Source organism: Tauraco erythrolophus, chromosome 9 (assembly GCF_009769465.1).
Source record: "Tauraco erythrolophus isolate bTauEry1 chromosome 9, bTauEry1.pri, whole genome shotgun sequence".
Taxonomy (NCBI): Eukaryota; Metazoa; Chordata; class Aves; order Musophagiformes; family Musophagidae; genus Tauraco; species Tauraco erythrolophus.
Genome location: NC_141473.1, coordinates 27,051,242 through 27,067,041, shown reverse-complemented (window position 1 = coordinate 27,067,041; position 15,800 = coordinate 27,051,242). Strand labels below are relative to the sequence as shown.

At 40.9% G+C, this 15,800-nt stretch overlaps 2 protein-coding genes across 3 annotated transcripts in view; one reads left to right on the top strand and one right to left on the bottom strand.

Annotated features, from left to right (window-relative positions):
* Nucleotides 1–599: 599 nt before the first annotated feature.
* Nucleotides 600–6,677, bottom strand: RPS24 (ribosomal protein S24). The gene is made up of 6 exons (XM_086616725.1): nucleotides 6,621–6,677; nucleotides 5,795–5,860; nucleotides 5,229–5,438; nucleotides 4,623–4,733; nucleotides 1,533–1,568; nucleotides 600–692 (listed from the first exon to the last, which is right to left on the bottom strand). The coding sequence occupies exons 1-5, from the start codon at nucleotides 6,621–6,623 to the stop codon at nucleotides 1,566–1,568; spliced, it is 393 nt and encodes a 130-aa protein (XP_086472851.1). The 5' UTR covers nucleotides 6,624–6,677; the 3' UTR covers nucleotides 600–692; nucleotides 1,533–1,565.
* A 588-nt stretch (nucleotides 6,678–7,265) lies between these two features.
* The window catches only part of POLR3A (RNA polymerase III subunit A), a 40,184-nt gene continuing 31,649 nt past the window's right edge, over nucleotides 7,266–15,800 (top strand). For both annotated transcript variants that reach the window (XM_086616392.1, XM_086616393.1), the window contains exons 1-10: nucleotides 7,266–7,367; nucleotides 7,886–8,021; nucleotides 8,553–8,690; nucleotides 9,238–9,409; nucleotides 10,561–10,715; nucleotides 11,637–11,876; nucleotides 13,785–13,947; nucleotides 14,129–14,265; nucleotides 14,803–14,906; nucleotides 15,606–15,747. In XM_086616392.1, the coding sequence (XP_086472518.1) occupies nucleotides 7,324–7,367; nucleotides 7,886–8,021; nucleotides 8,553–8,690; nucleotides 9,238–9,409; nucleotides 10,561–10,715; nucleotides 11,637–11,876; nucleotides 13,785–13,947; nucleotides 14,129–14,265; nucleotides 14,803–14,906; nucleotides 15,606–15,747 (1,431 nt within the window). In that variant the 5' untranslated portion in view covers nucleotides 7,266–7,323. The remainder of the gene's footprint in view (nucleotides 7,368–7,885; nucleotides 8,022–8,552; nucleotides 8,691–9,237; nucleotides 9,410–10,560; nucleotides 10,716–11,636; nucleotides 11,877–13,784; nucleotides 13,948–14,128; nucleotides 14,266–14,802; nucleotides 14,907–15,605; nucleotides 15,748–15,800) is intronic.

Sequence of the window (15,800 nt, the reverse complement as noted above, 5' to 3'; positions counted from 1 at the left end):
CCAGTCTCTTTCAGTCAGTCCTATTGAAAGTATAAAACTTGATTTTGCTTGCTACTCCAAACACCTGCACCAGAATGCCCATGCTTAGCCTCACCCAGCCACTAACCCCATCTTAAATGGCTCCTTTAACACTACAAGGTGAAAAATCAGGGGTGTACTGCACGGTTTGCAGACCAGAGTCATACGCCAGAGCCTGCCTTGACAACTCAGGAACAAAAGACAAGTCATGCCTGACTCCGCCATTAGCAAAAATCTCAACTGTGGAAGTATGCAGCTCTCAGTATCTCTTGCCTACGTGTTTATTCTACCTTCAGCTATATTCTACAGGTCTACACAATACAGGCAGTCAAACACATACATCTTAAAGAGACTTTCCAAACCAGTTTGAACACCAGATGACAACAGGAACTAATGCTGCCTGCTTGGAATTAGGTTGTACCACCACCCGTAGAAAGCTCCGATTCACTTCATATTGATACTCAAAACAAGAGTTGTTTAGTTATGAAAAGATTTTAATTCAGTGCACAGTGCACCAATCTTGAATTTCTCAAACTTTACAAAATGGTAGCTTTCAAACCAAAACTGAAGGACACACCAGCGTTTTCTTGACACAGTTTATTTGATGTTAAAGCCAGATGAGCAGCTGCTTTCCAGAATAATTCTTTCTATACTTCTTCATAGAATAACATAGTCTGTAAAGGAAGAGACAGATCAGTGTCACATGGTTAAAACAATTTTTATACTCATACTTTTATAGAGCCTGGAAAATTGGTTCCCAAACAACTCAGGTGAACCACACTGACTCGCTTGGAAGAACACACAGTTCAAAATTTCACACTACTGTCATGGGAATAAGCGAGAGCCTAGATTACACCATTTCTGTAGAAGAGCTCAAAAAGCTACAATTGCTTTACCAGCTTACTGTTTAAGACATTACACTCACTACATCAGCTCCCAGACAGACTGTTTAAGTTACTGTAAAATGCGTCATTCAGACCATTTGTAATAAAACCAGAGTTTTGCCTTTAATAGTTATTGCCCACAGTACATCCATCCCACATACATTTCTGCAGCCCAGATATAAAAACATAGTCTAGGATTTGTTTAAACTACTATCAGGTTGGTTTTTTATACAGAATTTACTGAAAACATAGGAAAACAGACATTCATCCTCAAAATAGAACTCATACTACTTCAATCTATTTAAGACAACAAAAAACAAGGTGTACTATCCTCTCCTTGGGGTACCTACAAAGGAAAAATTTAAGCCTTGCTTATGGTAACACTGAATAAGCAATAGTTTTAGCAACAGTACATCTGATCTGTATGATTTATTATTTCAGTCTTTATACTATAACATAAATTAGCAACTTGGTAGTAAGCAGAACAGTCTTTTTTAGTCTTAAACTCTTGCACTGGGCCCTGTATCAGCATAGTACCATGGCCTTTGCATAAATCACATTAGACCTATGTCATTTTAATGACTACAGGCTACTGAATGTCCACCCTTGCAAACCATTCCCAAGTCGTACCTGTTATCCATTTTCCATCTGAAGTAGGTTCATTTACTAAAAAGAAAGAGCATTAATTAATAAGAGAACAGTTTTATCAAAGTTCTACTACCACAGAAAATGGAGCTTTAAGGCTTTTTGCTGACACTCACAATATGCTTTTTTGAATTACCACAGTGAAATGTGATAGGAAAATTTCATAGTTTTGACTCTACAAAACTACATAGTTTTGTAGAGGCTGAAGACTTACATTTCATACATTCCCTCAAAGTGAAATGGGACTTCACAATAGCTGTTCAGAGCTTAGGTAATACTCAGAATGCAATTACATTTTCAATTATACCTACAGGCTACAATGGTTTAGAGTCCCTATGCATCTATGCTTGGTTTTGATCAAGTTTGTTTTTTTTTTTTTTTTTTACTATTTGGAAGGCTCACATGTCAAAGGCTGCCACAATCACAGTTGTGACATTAAAAGGTAGAGTGGGGTTTTTTTTTGCATTTGCTCCGAATGCAATTTCTAGGTGAGGGGCCTTCACATCTACTTGTTGCAAACTTTTATGTGAGCTCAATTAACTATAGAGCTACAGAATATATTAAATAACACTAACTACTTTAAATTACTTCTCTTGAAACTGCAAGGAAAACAGAATGGGAATTCTGAAGGAGTGTGAAGTGAAAAAAAATTAAAGAAAAATCTCTTAACAGTCAAACATCAGCACAGTCGATATCTGACTTAAGTTTAATAAAAAATATTCAAGAATGATTCACCATTTCAGTAGTTTTCATGATTACATAGTACATAACTCTTAGAACAATACAGACTTGCCTGAAGATGTCTCAGAATCAAGTGCCTACACATTTCTGAGATACAGTGTTTTCAGACTGCAGATTGTGAAGGCAGACTCCAAAACATATTCCAGGACTCCTATTAAAGATTCCTCCACATGGCCGTGATAAATAAAGAATGTTGAACCATGCCATACCATTATGTTCAAACATGCGTTTTTCAAGGCAAAGCTTTAAGACACAAGTGTATTCCCCAAGGTTTTTTTTTCTGTGATGCGGCACAGAACTCTTCTCAACCAAGTTTTCCAGAAAGCACGTAAATTAGTCTTTAGTTTAAATCTAATGTGAGGACACAAAGATTAACAAAACTGGTGAACAAGTAAGGTCTAACCCATGCATACTATTTATCGACTAAAGATAATTTTAAAAAGACATTAAAAAAAATCTCTACTCCAAAATACAGTTTGCCAACTACCGAGATTGCATGCTAATTTGAGCAGCACAAAATACAGAAGTCACATCTGCTACATAATTCTCACAGCATATGATCCTGGTCTTGATTTCTAAAGTGTTCATACACTTTAAGATAATTTCTAGGAACTGGACAGCTTTAGTAATTGAAGTGACAGTTATTTAACCACTTTGTATTAACACTCAAGAACAGCTACCTTCAAGTGCAAAATTCTTGAAGTTAAGAAGTTCACCCATACTACTGGTACAAGTGCAACACTAAATGACTCCCTTCGCATTCACAAGAGGGGGCGTATTAGTGTTACTACTACACCAAATGCTAATTTGTACTGTTAAACAATTGTAGGACTTCATTATTAAAACAGCATTAAAGCAGAAAGCGAAAGGGCTCCGAATCACAGCAACATGGATTTGTTTCCATCCAATGACAACAAGCTCCACTTACACAGTAAGTGAAGAATCTAATTTCACAGATCAATCACTGTGGTTTGTGTCTTAACTTGAAACACTGCAGAGCAATAGTTAAATACAGTTTAAAGGTGACAAATGTCTTTTCCAACCACCATCTCAAATGCACAAAGCTGTGATGTGACTTAGTTTTCATGAAGATACACAGTTACTTTCACACAAAGCTCAAGTCACACATGCAACTGCACTGTACTACTTTGATTCAGAATCTGGGCTGATTTGAACCAATGCCTTAAAATCAGTAACATTCAGTTTTTGATTTCTTCTTATTTTATTGTTGCTTCATTAGTTTCAAAAATCTTGTTCATGATTAGCCAAATTCTATTTCTAAATCACACGGAATAAAGTTCATTACGTAGTTATTCAAACTCTCACAGGACACAATCAAGTTTAAAACAAACATGCATGCATGCAAGGCAGTACAGCGCTTAAAAGGATGGACGCATATTTCAGTGACGTATTATTCAGTTACCACATCCATGCTCATTTTCAGTACCTGCTTAGATACTTCATTTCTGATGGAGAATTCCAAGAAAGCAGAAAAAAGCAAAAGTGAAGATTACTAAAGTTGGTATGTCAAAGCACTTTAGCAGCTACTGAGCCATGTGTCAAAACCCATTCCCCTATCTTCCCTTGTTAAAACACCTGAAAAAACCCACCTAGCTGCACAACTTACTCAGCAGAGGACAAAAAAGCTGCTAAGTAAAGATGGCTGCCTTCATACCCAGGCTGTTCCTCAGTTTTGGTGTTTTTTGTTTAAGAATGCTGGTACTGTGTCTCCCTCCAAGCTGCACATCTGACAAGCTTGTATCAAGCTCCAGCCTCAGCCTAAGAAGCTCCCACCAAGGAGGGGAAACCCACTATCTTGGCAGTCAGTCACTTAAAACCAAGATAAAGTAGACATTTTACCTCATTTCCATTTACACACTGTTCTCACTACCTACACTACCACACATCCTTAAAGTCTCCTCTACAAATAACACCATAAACCGCAGTACCTTGGTGCAGTAAACATTAGATATTAAGGTAGTCCGAGTAACAAGTGTTAGAAATATCTAATTTGTATATTGCAAGGCTGAGTTACAAGATTAGAGCAATACTGTTAGATTTACAGAAGCTGACCTTTAGTTCAAGTGACACATAGGCAACAATCATTTAAGAAATATTGTTTCACATTATATCAGCTAAGCTTACAGCAGTGAGGAGCAAAACTAAGCTACTGAGCTGGTAAGAAGCTATACAACACCACACAGATTACCTTCTGTTATCCAGTAGAATAGATGAAAGAAATGGAAGAAAAACAATGTTACTCTGTTGAAGAACTTCTAATCAATGTTTCAAAGGCAACACACTCACTCTAGCCTACAGATATTCTCATCCTACCTTCTTGCCAGCACCAACATTTGCCTTGGCAGTGCCCCTGACTTTCTTCATTCTGTTCTTACGCTCCTTTCGCTGCTTCCTAGAAGTCTTCTTCTTCTCATACAATCCGTGCTATTTAAAAACAGTTAAAGTCACATTTAACTTTTTTTTACCAATAGGAACATCTGAATTTAAGTTTTACTGTTTCTGAATCCTTCAAACACTTTTTAAGTTCAAAATACTAGCCAAGTGGTGAGACGAGGCCTTAGTTACCAAATGATTCGGCACAGAATACGGACACTAAAGTCATGTTTTTATCAGTCTGACCCCTCAGGTTTCTTCAAAACCTTTAATAGTGGTTAGTTACCTATTACTGCTAAAACATCACTTGTAACACAAATTTTGCCTTTGCAATTCCCCTATAATAAACAATGAAAAACTAAATAAAAACTACATTTTGCAAAGGCAGAAGCTAGCCTATGCTATTTCAGGACCTCTTGGATAACTCTGAGTACACCAACAGTACTTTCACAAAACTTTAGCTTTTATCATGAACACTTAAATTATGAACCACTAAACACTTCAAATCCATCCTAATAGCTTTCGAGTTACCAGAAAACAACTTACCCTGGCAAGCCTGTGCTTTGGTTCGTTTTTCTTTGCATAGTCCAGAGAATCATAGATCATGCCAAAACCTGTTGTCTTGCCACCACCAAAATGAGTTCTGAAGCCGAAGACGAAAATTACATCAGGGGTCGTCTTGTACATTTTTGCCAGCTTTTCTCTGATTTCTGTTTTGGGGACTGTGGCCTTCCCAGGATGAAGAACATCAATCACCTAAAAAGAAATTTTTACAAGTTATATAAAAGCAAAAGAGGGTCAATATCCAGTACGACAGTCAGCTGCTGCAGTCCCACCATGAGTTTAACGTTTGAACTAACCCACTTCAGTAGCAGAAAGTATTATTAATTTGATAAAAAAGGCTTCATAACTGTTTTCTGCTTCAAAAAAACCAGCTCACTACCTCATCATCATGATTCACCTTCAGCATACATACACACATTTAAACCTAAAACCTCTTATGGTAAGAGCTCTGGAGGTTTTAAGGGCCCCTTACTTATAGTGGCAAATGAACAACTGCAGCCCAGAACCAACAGGTAAATAATTAAAGGCAATTTCATATATTCTTTTACCATCTGCTTGCGCTGAAGCAGTCTGTTTGTCATGAACTTCCTGGTTCTAATGGTCACTGTGTCATTCTGCAAGTAAAAATACAAAGTAGTAAGACAAAACCATCATGACATGTACCAAAACATTAACATGTAACAATCATTAACAAATATATAAGTTAACACACAGTACAGCAACAAACAGTAGTCTCTCAGATGCTAACAGCGAACTTTTTATCTAAGCAGACTGGTCCTGGGCTACAGAAGGCACCCCCATTAAGTACAGTTTGATACATACTTTCGAGTACATTGACCAGTAATAAACTCATCCCCAGTTTCCAAACAACACAGCAACACACATACTTCCACCATTCTGAAAAGCTAAAGGAAATTTTAGTGAAATACATGGAGTTCCCCCCAAGCAGTACAACGCACATTTCTTTAACAGACCTACGTGCCACTGCTTTCTTAATGCTTTCAGACAAGAACAGCCAGACGCCTAACTGATGCGCGCCCACAACAGATGCGACCCTATAACATCTGAAGCGAAGTGCGGTGTTACACCACGACCAGAGCCCAGGACTGCCCTTACCGACCGGCAGCCCGGCGACGCCGCAGGCCAAGCGCACGCCCCGGCTCCCAGCCCGGAGCTCGCCACTCCCGGCCGGCCCCGGCACGGCCAGGCCGCAGGAGCCCCGCTCGAAGCGGGAGGACAAGCCCCCGGTCAGCTCCCACCATACCCTCACCACCCGCTACGAGCAGGCCGGCCCGTCGGGGCCGAGCAGCTCGGGGCCCCGCGGGGGGCAGGATGGCGGCGGCAGCGGGCGGATTCCCGCGCACCGGCACTCACCATCTTCGCAGCGGCCTCTCTGACAGCGAGCAAGAAAAAGAAGGAGGCGCTCGCCGCAGCCAATCATAAGGCGGCGCAGGGGTCCTTCGGGCTGGGGGCGGAGCGTAGGGGTGTCCTTCCTAGAGCCGGGCCCGCAGAGAGGCGGCAGTGGTGGCTGTTGTGTGCCTGATGGGCGGCGGCGGGCACAGCTGTTTCACTGCAAGCGCGGCACATTCCCCGCGGGCGGGTTGGGCCCCTCGGCCGGCTGTGTGCCGGGACGAGCGAACTCTTCTGCTGCAGGAGGCCGCGCCGTACGTTGGCGCGGGGCTGGCTTCGTTCTGCCGCCGCTTCACCATGTCCTGCTCCTGGTGACCGGGGCCTGGGCCAGGGCTGCCGCGGGGAAACCGAACGCGAAGTGAGCTGGGCGGCACGGTTTTTGGCACTCCAGGGAGCAGCGCTGCTCGGAACGTAGCCGTACCATGGGCGGCAGCGGAGTGCCCGCGCGCCCCGAGAGCGCCGCGGGCCTGTGAGGCGGCCGTGAGGAACGGGGAGACCGCCCCCGGAGGACCGTAGCTGCGCCCCAGCAGGGGGCGCTGCAGGCAGCGGGGTGCGGGGGCCGCTCTGCGCCGCTGCCGCTCTGCGCCGCGGGGTGGGGGCGCCCTGCACCGCCGCGTGCAGCGCCGCCGGACGCTCGGGGTCTGCCCCGGGCCCCCCCGCCGCCGCCATGGTGAAGGAGCAGTTCAGGGAGACCGATGTGGCTAAGAAAATGTGAGTGGGGCGGCTGGGGCGCCGCCTTGTGCGGCAGGAGGTTCCCGGGCCGCCGCTCCGCTGCCCGAGGCTGCGCGGCGCCCCGCGCCCAGGGACCCGGCGTTGGTGGGGGGCCGGTGGCTGCGGTGGCGGGCGGCAGAAATCCCGGGGTGTGGCACAAGCGCTATAAAAGGGCCCAGGAAGATCTTTAGTGTGCGGAGGAGTGAGCGGTGTTGCGCCTGGTTCACTTCCAAAAGCGCTGGTGTAGGCTGGGCTCGGCCCGGGCTGCCGGCGAGGCTGGCGGGTGGCTGCGCGGGTGGGAGGCTGCGGGGTTGTCCCGGAACATCGATAAATCCCCCGCATGTAAACGACCAACTCGCTGCAGAACTCCTCTGGAGTTTGTAGGTGTCCAAAAAGAACCTCCTTCAGCCAAATCATGAATCAACTTAGCTGCCTTTGCGTTGCTTTTAAATACTCATTTGTGTTTATGCCTATAGTTATAAGTGTTACTGTATATACATGTGAAACTTCAATTCTAGAAGCCACATCTGTTTTGGCATGAAATCTCCAGAGGAGATGCGTCAGCAAGCTCACATTCAAGTGGTCAGCAAAAACTTGTATAGCCAGGACAACCATCACTCTCCGCTGCAGTATGGCGTACTTGACCATCGCATGGTGAGAACTGTTTTGTTTTCTGACCATTTTCGTAGAATTACTTGAAGTGGTTAAAAATAAGTTGGGACAACTGAAATTTACTGCTCATCCCAAATACATGTGAATGTGACTCTACTTGAATTGCATAGACTGTCAGGTGCAGTGACAGCTATTTTCTTCATGCTTTTGGATGGTTCAGGAAAGCATTCTTTTGAGGCAGGAGATAAGTTCTTTCTGCTTGGTTGTTGAGAGACCCAGAGACATCCCTCTGCAAAATAACATATTGTAGATTACCGGGTTGTAGATCGGTTGCAAAATCTGTATGAGTTCATGTCACCAGTATCAGTAGAGCCCGTATGTGAAAGACATTTTTCTTAAGGATTGCAGTGAGTGTAGTGCCTCTGACGCACTTCTGGTACTGGGAAAAAGGAGCAAGTGCTGTGGGTCTGCTGTCAGGATAGTTGACTATCTTAAGAATTGTTGTATTTTCTATGTATTCAGCTGATTATAGCAATTATTTTTTTCTTTGTGTATATTCCTCTTCTCCCAAAGGGAACTAGTGAAAAAGACCGTCCGTGTGAAACCTGTGGAAAAAATCTAGCTGATTGTTTAGGACATTATGGGTACATTGACTTAGAACTTCCATGTTTTCATGTCGGCTACTTCAAAGCTGTGATAGGCATCTTGCAGGTAAGCCCAATTGTAATTTGTTGTTAGTTTCTAGTCTAGAAAAAGGAAATTATCGGCAAAGATGGTGCTTGAAAGAGTAACTGAGGACGAAGATAAGGTTGTGTTATAAATTTTTTCTTTATGTATCTTGTGTTTTGTAAAATAAATGTATTTAAATACCAGTCATAGTGGTGTAAATGCATCTGTTGTATTTTAAATAATCTCAGACTGATTGATTTAATCCTTTATTTTTCTGCAGTAATTTGAATTAAATTTATGCAGTATAACTTGCCTTTTAGCACATTCCAGTAAATCAAAGCTCTGTTTGCTTAACTTGGATCTTTAAGATCCTGCACAGCTCAGATGAACATTTGCCTCACTGACTGTATTTTTTTTCCCATGTACTCTTTTTTTGTCGGTTATAGCACACAAATTGATCTTTCAACCAAGGCCGTTGTATTTAATTAAAAAAAAAATGCATTCTGTTTAAGAGCTCAAGTTATAGTGGAAGAGGTTCCAGCTGTGAATGTGCCTGTTAAACAACTGTTTATGTGTGTTTACATTGAAGATGATCTGCAAAACCTGTTGCCATATCATGCTGTCGGTGGAAGAAAAAAAACAATTTTTGGATTACCTGAAGCGACCTGGCCTTACATATCTTCAGAAGAGAGGACTGAAAAAGAAAGTGTCTGAAAAGTGTCGAAAGAAAAACACTTGTCCTTACTGTGGTGCCTTTAATGGTGAGTGTTGACATTAGCAGTTAGTGATGGTTATCTACTGCATGGTTTTCACCTTGGCAGCTGTGATAGGCATCAACATCCTGAATATCCTTGTTTGTTCCACAGCTAATGAGTATTCTCTCTGGCCCTTATTAAGAATCTGATAATTGCATTCTTAATGCCAAGCACGTGCTTGTTCACATCTCATTTATGTGGATATAGATATTGTCCTAGTTGCTTGTTTTGTTTCATGTGATATCTCTTCATGGCAGTAACCACTATTTGATACTTAAATAACGGCAAAAAAACCCTTGTTTAACATGTTTTTTAAAATATTGTGAGCTATTGTCAGTAATCAATACCTTAATGTAGAAGCATTCTTAAACTTTGTAATTTTGATTGAACTTCATTTTTCATCACTGTATTAAATTATCTTTCTTAAGATTAGACGTGCTTGTCATCCTCCAGGAGGGTACGTTCTGCAGTTTGGCCATATTTAAGCTGTGATGATCTTGGGTTACACTGGAGTTTGTTCTCCAGGGCAGAGGATCTTAATAAGGTTTCACATTTGTTTTTCAAAATACTTTTTTTTTTTTCTCCACCTACACTGATCGAGTGATACTGCTTGTGACTTGCAGTGTTACAGATTCATAGTGGATGGTGAATTCATAAATGAAACTATGTTTTTAACTCATGAAAATGGTGGGTGCGTTGTTGTAATGATTAATGGCCTGAATAAATAGAGAAGAGAGGTGCTTCGCTGTAAGTGTCATGTATACATATAGTGGGCCCAAGCAACAGATGTTTGCAAAATTAAGTGGTAGGTCAGCATACTTGAGTAAAAACAATTGAGTTTGGAAAGCACTTGTGCTAGTCTGTGAAAGTTTTGTGAATAATGTTACCTGAGTTACATGAAAATATTTCTCGGATTTTTCTGACCATTCACTCCCAGAATTCCTTTAGAAGATAATGGGATGATCTGTAAGTGGCACTTCTTAGTCCGTTTTTAATGTGGGAACTTCTACTTGGAAAAGTGGAAAGTATCTGCTGTGATTGAGGTGAAGCTGAATTAAAGTGTGAGCTAAACCACCTGCTTTTTTTTGTTCAATGTTTTTATTTTTGTTTAAAAAAACAAAACCAAACCAAAACAACCCACATTTATTTGCTTGCAGGAACTGTGAAGAAGTGTGGTTTGTTGAAAATAATACATGAAAAATACAAGACCAATAAGAAAGTTGTAGATCCAGTAGTATCTACTTTTCTTCAGTCCTTTGAAACTGCCATAGAACATAACAAAGAAGTAGAACCCTTACTGGGAAGAGCTCAGGTGAATTTTATTATGACTTAAATTTTCTGCTAGTTTTTATATGTGAAATAAAACTCCTCAAAGCTTTTCAGAGTAGCATCTTAAGCTTTGCGGTAGCCGAAGATTTTCATATACAAAAGACACTTGAAGAAGTATGTATTGCAATAATACTAACTTTGCTGAAATGAGAAATTTAGTTTATTGGTATGTTCTGATACATAGCTTTCTGTCTGTAGAAGTAGTATAGGTCTATATAAACTTTGCATGTACTTGTAGAATTGCTATCACTCCAAGATGATTATGATACACAGATTTTTTTTTTCTTTCTTCAGAAGAACTTAATGTTGAGGAAGAGAGAAGACTTAATTATCTAACCTTTTGGCTTCATTGAGCTTTCCGTTGTGTGCAGTTTTGTTTCTTTCTGCTCTTTGCAAGCTAGGATGATCTCGGGGTACCTATTTGGAGAGAAAAAGTAGTGAATATCTGGAGTTTCTTATACTATAGCAGGAACTGTACTAAGGAGAGAGAAGTGAAGTTTTGAAAAATAGTCTAGAAAGTACTGTAATTCATGCGAGTTTCTACTAATAAAATGAATACTATGTTCTGTAAGTTCGTTTTAAGAGGTTTACTGAGTTGCTTTCTCAAATAATGATGAAGTTCTCTAAGTTAACCTTTAGACAAGAGAGTAACATGATGAGAAGTAAACGCTGATGCATAAGGCAAAAAAGGAAGGAGAGAATATAGCAAGTTAGTATCTGAAACGCTAAGAACATTGATTCAGAATAAATAAACCAAAACATAGTTTTGTTTGCACGAATGGTTCTTCTCTATTTGTCACTTTAAAATATTTTATTTTTCAACAATCAGTAGATAGGGAAGGAGGGAAGTATTCAAAGTGTAACATGATGGCTTGTTCTCCCCATTCTCCAATGGATTTTGTAGGAAAACTTGAATCCTTTGATAGTATTGAACCTCTTTAAAAGAATTCCAGCAGAAGACATCCCTCTGCTTCTAATGAACCCAGAGGCCGGTAAACCTTCAGATTTGATCCTCAGACGACTCTTAGTGCCTCCACTGTGTATCAGACCCTCTGTCGTGAGTGACTTGAAGTCGGGCACCAACGAAGACGACTTGACAATGAAACTGACAGAGATAATCTTTCTCAACGATGTAATAAAAAAGGTGAGTCATCCTTCATGCTCTCAGAGACTGTTGCCTCCAAAAAGACTTGGATAGAATTGAATATAGCAAGTGGTTTTACTTGGCTTACTGCTTACAATCTAGCAAGCAGCCTGGACTGGACTACTATATTGTTTGGCGTTTTATTGAAAGAAATAAGAGAAATTTGCTTCAAATGGAGCTGGCTGACTGGCTGCTTGCAGTATAGGACGTGTTGAAGATTTGCTGGTGGATCATGGGACGTATTTTTTCATTTCACTTCTGGTCTATAAACTCTTCTGCTTCCCCTGCCTTTTCTTTTCTCCTCTTTCTTGCCTTTTCGCTTTTCCCCCCCTCTTTCTTGCCTTTTCGCTTTCCCCCCCCTCTTTCTTGCCTTTTTGCTTTCCCCCCCCTCTTTCTTGCCTTTTTGCTTTCCCCCCCCTCTTTCTTGCCTTTTTGCTTTCCCCCCCCTCTTTCTTGCCTTTTTGCTTTCCCCCCCCTCTTTCTTGCCTTTTTGCTTTCCCCCCCCTCTTTCTTGCCTTTTTGCTTTCCCCCCCCCTCTTTCTTGCCTTTTTGCTTTCCCCCCCCTCTTTCTTGCCTTTTTGCTTTCCCCCCCCTCTTTCTTGCCTTTTTGCTTTCCCCCCCCTCTTTCTTGCCTTTTTGCTTTCCCCCCCCTCTTTCTTGCCTTTTTGCTTTCCCCCCCCTCTTTCTTGCCTTTTTGCTTTCCCCCCCCTCTTTCTTGCCTTTTTGCTTTCCCCCCCCTCTTTCTTGCCTTTTTGCTTTCCCCCCCCTCTTTCTTGCCTTTTTGCTTTCCCCCCCCTCTTTCTTGCCTTTTTGCTTTCCCCCCCCTCTTTCTTGCCTTTTTGCTTTCCCCCCCCTCTTTCTTGCCTTTTTGCTTTCCCCCCCCTCTTTCTTGCCTTTTTGCTTTCCCCCCCCTCTTTCTTGCCTTTTTGCTTTCCCCCCCCTCTTTCTTGCCTTTTTGCTTCCCCCCCCTCTTTCTTGCCTTTTTGCTTTCCCCCCCCTCTTTCTTGCCTTTTTGCTTTCCCCCCCCTCTTTCTTGCCTTTTTGCTTTCCCCCCCCTCTTTCTTGCCTTTTTGCTTTCCCCCCCCTCTTTCTTGCCTTTTTGCTTTCCCCCCCCTCTTTCTTGCCTTTTTGCTTTCCCCCCCCTCTTTCTTGCCTTTTTGCTTTCCCCCCCCTCTTTCTTGCCTTTTTGCTTTCCCCCCCCTCTTTCTTGCCTTTTTGCTTTCCCCCCCCTCTTTCTTGCCTTTTTGCTTTCCCCCCCCTCTTTCTTGCCTTTTTGCTTTCCCCCCCCTCTTTCTTGCCTTTTCGCTTTTCCCCCCCCTCTTTTTTCTTCCCTCCTACTGCTGACTATGGCACATTTTGAGTGGTCACTTCCAATGGAAACCCTCTTTTTTACTACATCTCTGTCCTTTCTTTATTCCACCATCTATTCTTAGGAAATCAAGTTTCCATTAGTGTGGATAACAAATTTGATTAGAAGAACAGTTCTACCACACTAATAATTTTCAGGCTTTTCAAGACTGGTCTTTTGTCAGGCAAACAAAAACAAGTGAGCACTAAATCTTCTGTGATTTAGAAATTAACTAGTGATGATTTTCCTGGCTGTGAAGTTATATTGACTTAACTTCAGTGGCGTGGGGAAAGTATAATTTAAACAAATACATAGTTTTCTGAGCATTTATCCAAAGCTGATGCTAGTCAAAAGAAGTTTTTGCCTAGTTGTCTTGTGAATGGCCTTATGCTGTACCATTTTACATCCTATTTATGAAGTTCTCTCGCCTTTTTCATTCCAATGTATGAGGGTTTTATAACATTATTTTCCAAAGAAGGGTTATACTTAGAAGAATTCTTTGGTAGTTTAATATGTGTTGTTGTATTTATCGTTCTGAACTGGATGACTCTTTTGTTTAGCACAGGATATCAGGAGCCAAAACACAGATGATTATGGAAGACTGGGATTTTCTTCAGCTGCAGTGTGCTCTATACATTAATAGTGAGCTCTCGGGAATTCCTCTCAACATGGCACCTAAGAAATGGACCAGAGGTTTTGTTCAGAGACTTAAGGGAAAGCAAGGTCTGTCTAGAAAGTTGTTTTTAATATTTTTTTTTAAATTAAATATGTGCTATTCCAAAGCATCTTTCTGCTACTATTTTGTTGCACTTCAGTGATGCGCCTTGAAAGATGTTCTGATATGCTCTCTTAACATTTTGGAAACAATTTTTTATAAAAAAGTTTTCACTTGCTTATTTTTTAGGTCGGTTTAGAGGCAATCTGTCTGGAAAGCGAGTAGACTTCTCTGGCAGAACAGTGATCTCACCTGACCCTAACTTAAGAATAGATGAAGTAGCAGTGCCTATTCATGTTGCTAAAATACTAACATTTCCTGAAAAGGTAAGTAGTGTAGAACCAAAACTTTTTCTGAGCCTTTTTTTTTTTTTTTTTACCAGACCTCAGTGTCGTCCTTTTTTTATAGTGTTATTATAAAAGGGAGTCAGTGTATTGCTTTATGTTCAAAATATCTTTCAGTAACGCTTTGCCATTTCTGCTGCTGCTGGTAAATGAAAATTGTACTATCAGATACACGCAAGTAGTGTGAAGGCATATGGTGTAAGGAGTCACATATCAAGAGAGAAGAGTTTTGCTTGATATTTTTTGAACTCGTGCATAGTGTCATATGTTTGTTGGTGTTGTCAGTGATTTCTGAATTTACTTCCCAGATTTTTAATTTAATTTCCCTCTGGTGTTCTGCTCTAAGATTGGCTTACATTTTCCTCCTCTATTCCCCCTTGCCTGTTCCCTTTAGCAGCTGGAGGCTGGGAGGGCAATTGTCAGTTGAGCCTAAAATTTGAAAATGCGAAAGCCACCAGCAAAAACAAGAGATCCTGAAACATGTTTCATTTGTTTCTGATTGAAGTCTTTGTGCAACAGGTGAACAAAGCAAATATCAATTTTATGAGGAAACTTGTCCGTAATGGTCCTGATGTTCATCCTGGAGCCAACTTCATACAGCAAAGGCACACACAGATGAAAAGGTATCATGCTTATCTGTAATGAGTCACTTCTTATTTCTCACCATCAACTTGTTCTTACTGCTCTTTGAAAACAGTTAATCTACAGGGATTAAAATTTATTTTTAGAATCTTTCATAAAGGGCGGTAACAGAAGAATTGTCATTATTTCCTCAAGTTTAGTCTACAATTTCTTTTTAGATAATCTGTTGGATTTAAATGTACGTACTAATGATAGTTAACTGCAGTTAGATTATTTATTTTTTTTAAGGATTGAGTCTCTCTTATTTGAAATAGAGGGTGGAGTACAGAGATAAATGAAAACAGGCAGTTTTCGGCACATTGTACTAGCTGTGTGCATGGGAGAGTTAATCTACAGTCAGTTTATGGGTAGTAAGAAGTGATAGTATATGAGGGAAACTCCTATACTCCCTGATACAATTCAACCAAATTTGTTGGTTTTATAAATAGACTTTTTTCTTATTTGTTGTACTAATAATTGTAGCTTTGTTAACTAATGTCACAGATACATTTGTTATTTAAAATAGCAGCAGGGCTGATGTTTAATGATGCAGTCCTCACCACTTTTGTCTTCTATTTATTGTAATACAAATAGTCCAACATTTAATGGAAAAATTTGCCTTATAAACACAGAATTTATGTTCAGTTATGTTTACATCTTTCTGACTTTCTTCTGACTCCATTGTTATGTGTTACTATAAGATTTTTGAAGTATGGAAACCGAGAAAAGATGGCCCAGGAGCTGAAGTTCGGTGATATTGTGGAGCGACATCTTATAGATGGTGACATAGTCCTGTTTAACCGACAACCCTCTCTTCATAAGCTGAGCATCATGGCTCACATTGTAAGTGCATACACAGCCTAACATGCAGGTGGTGCATCCCTGAATGTTACGTG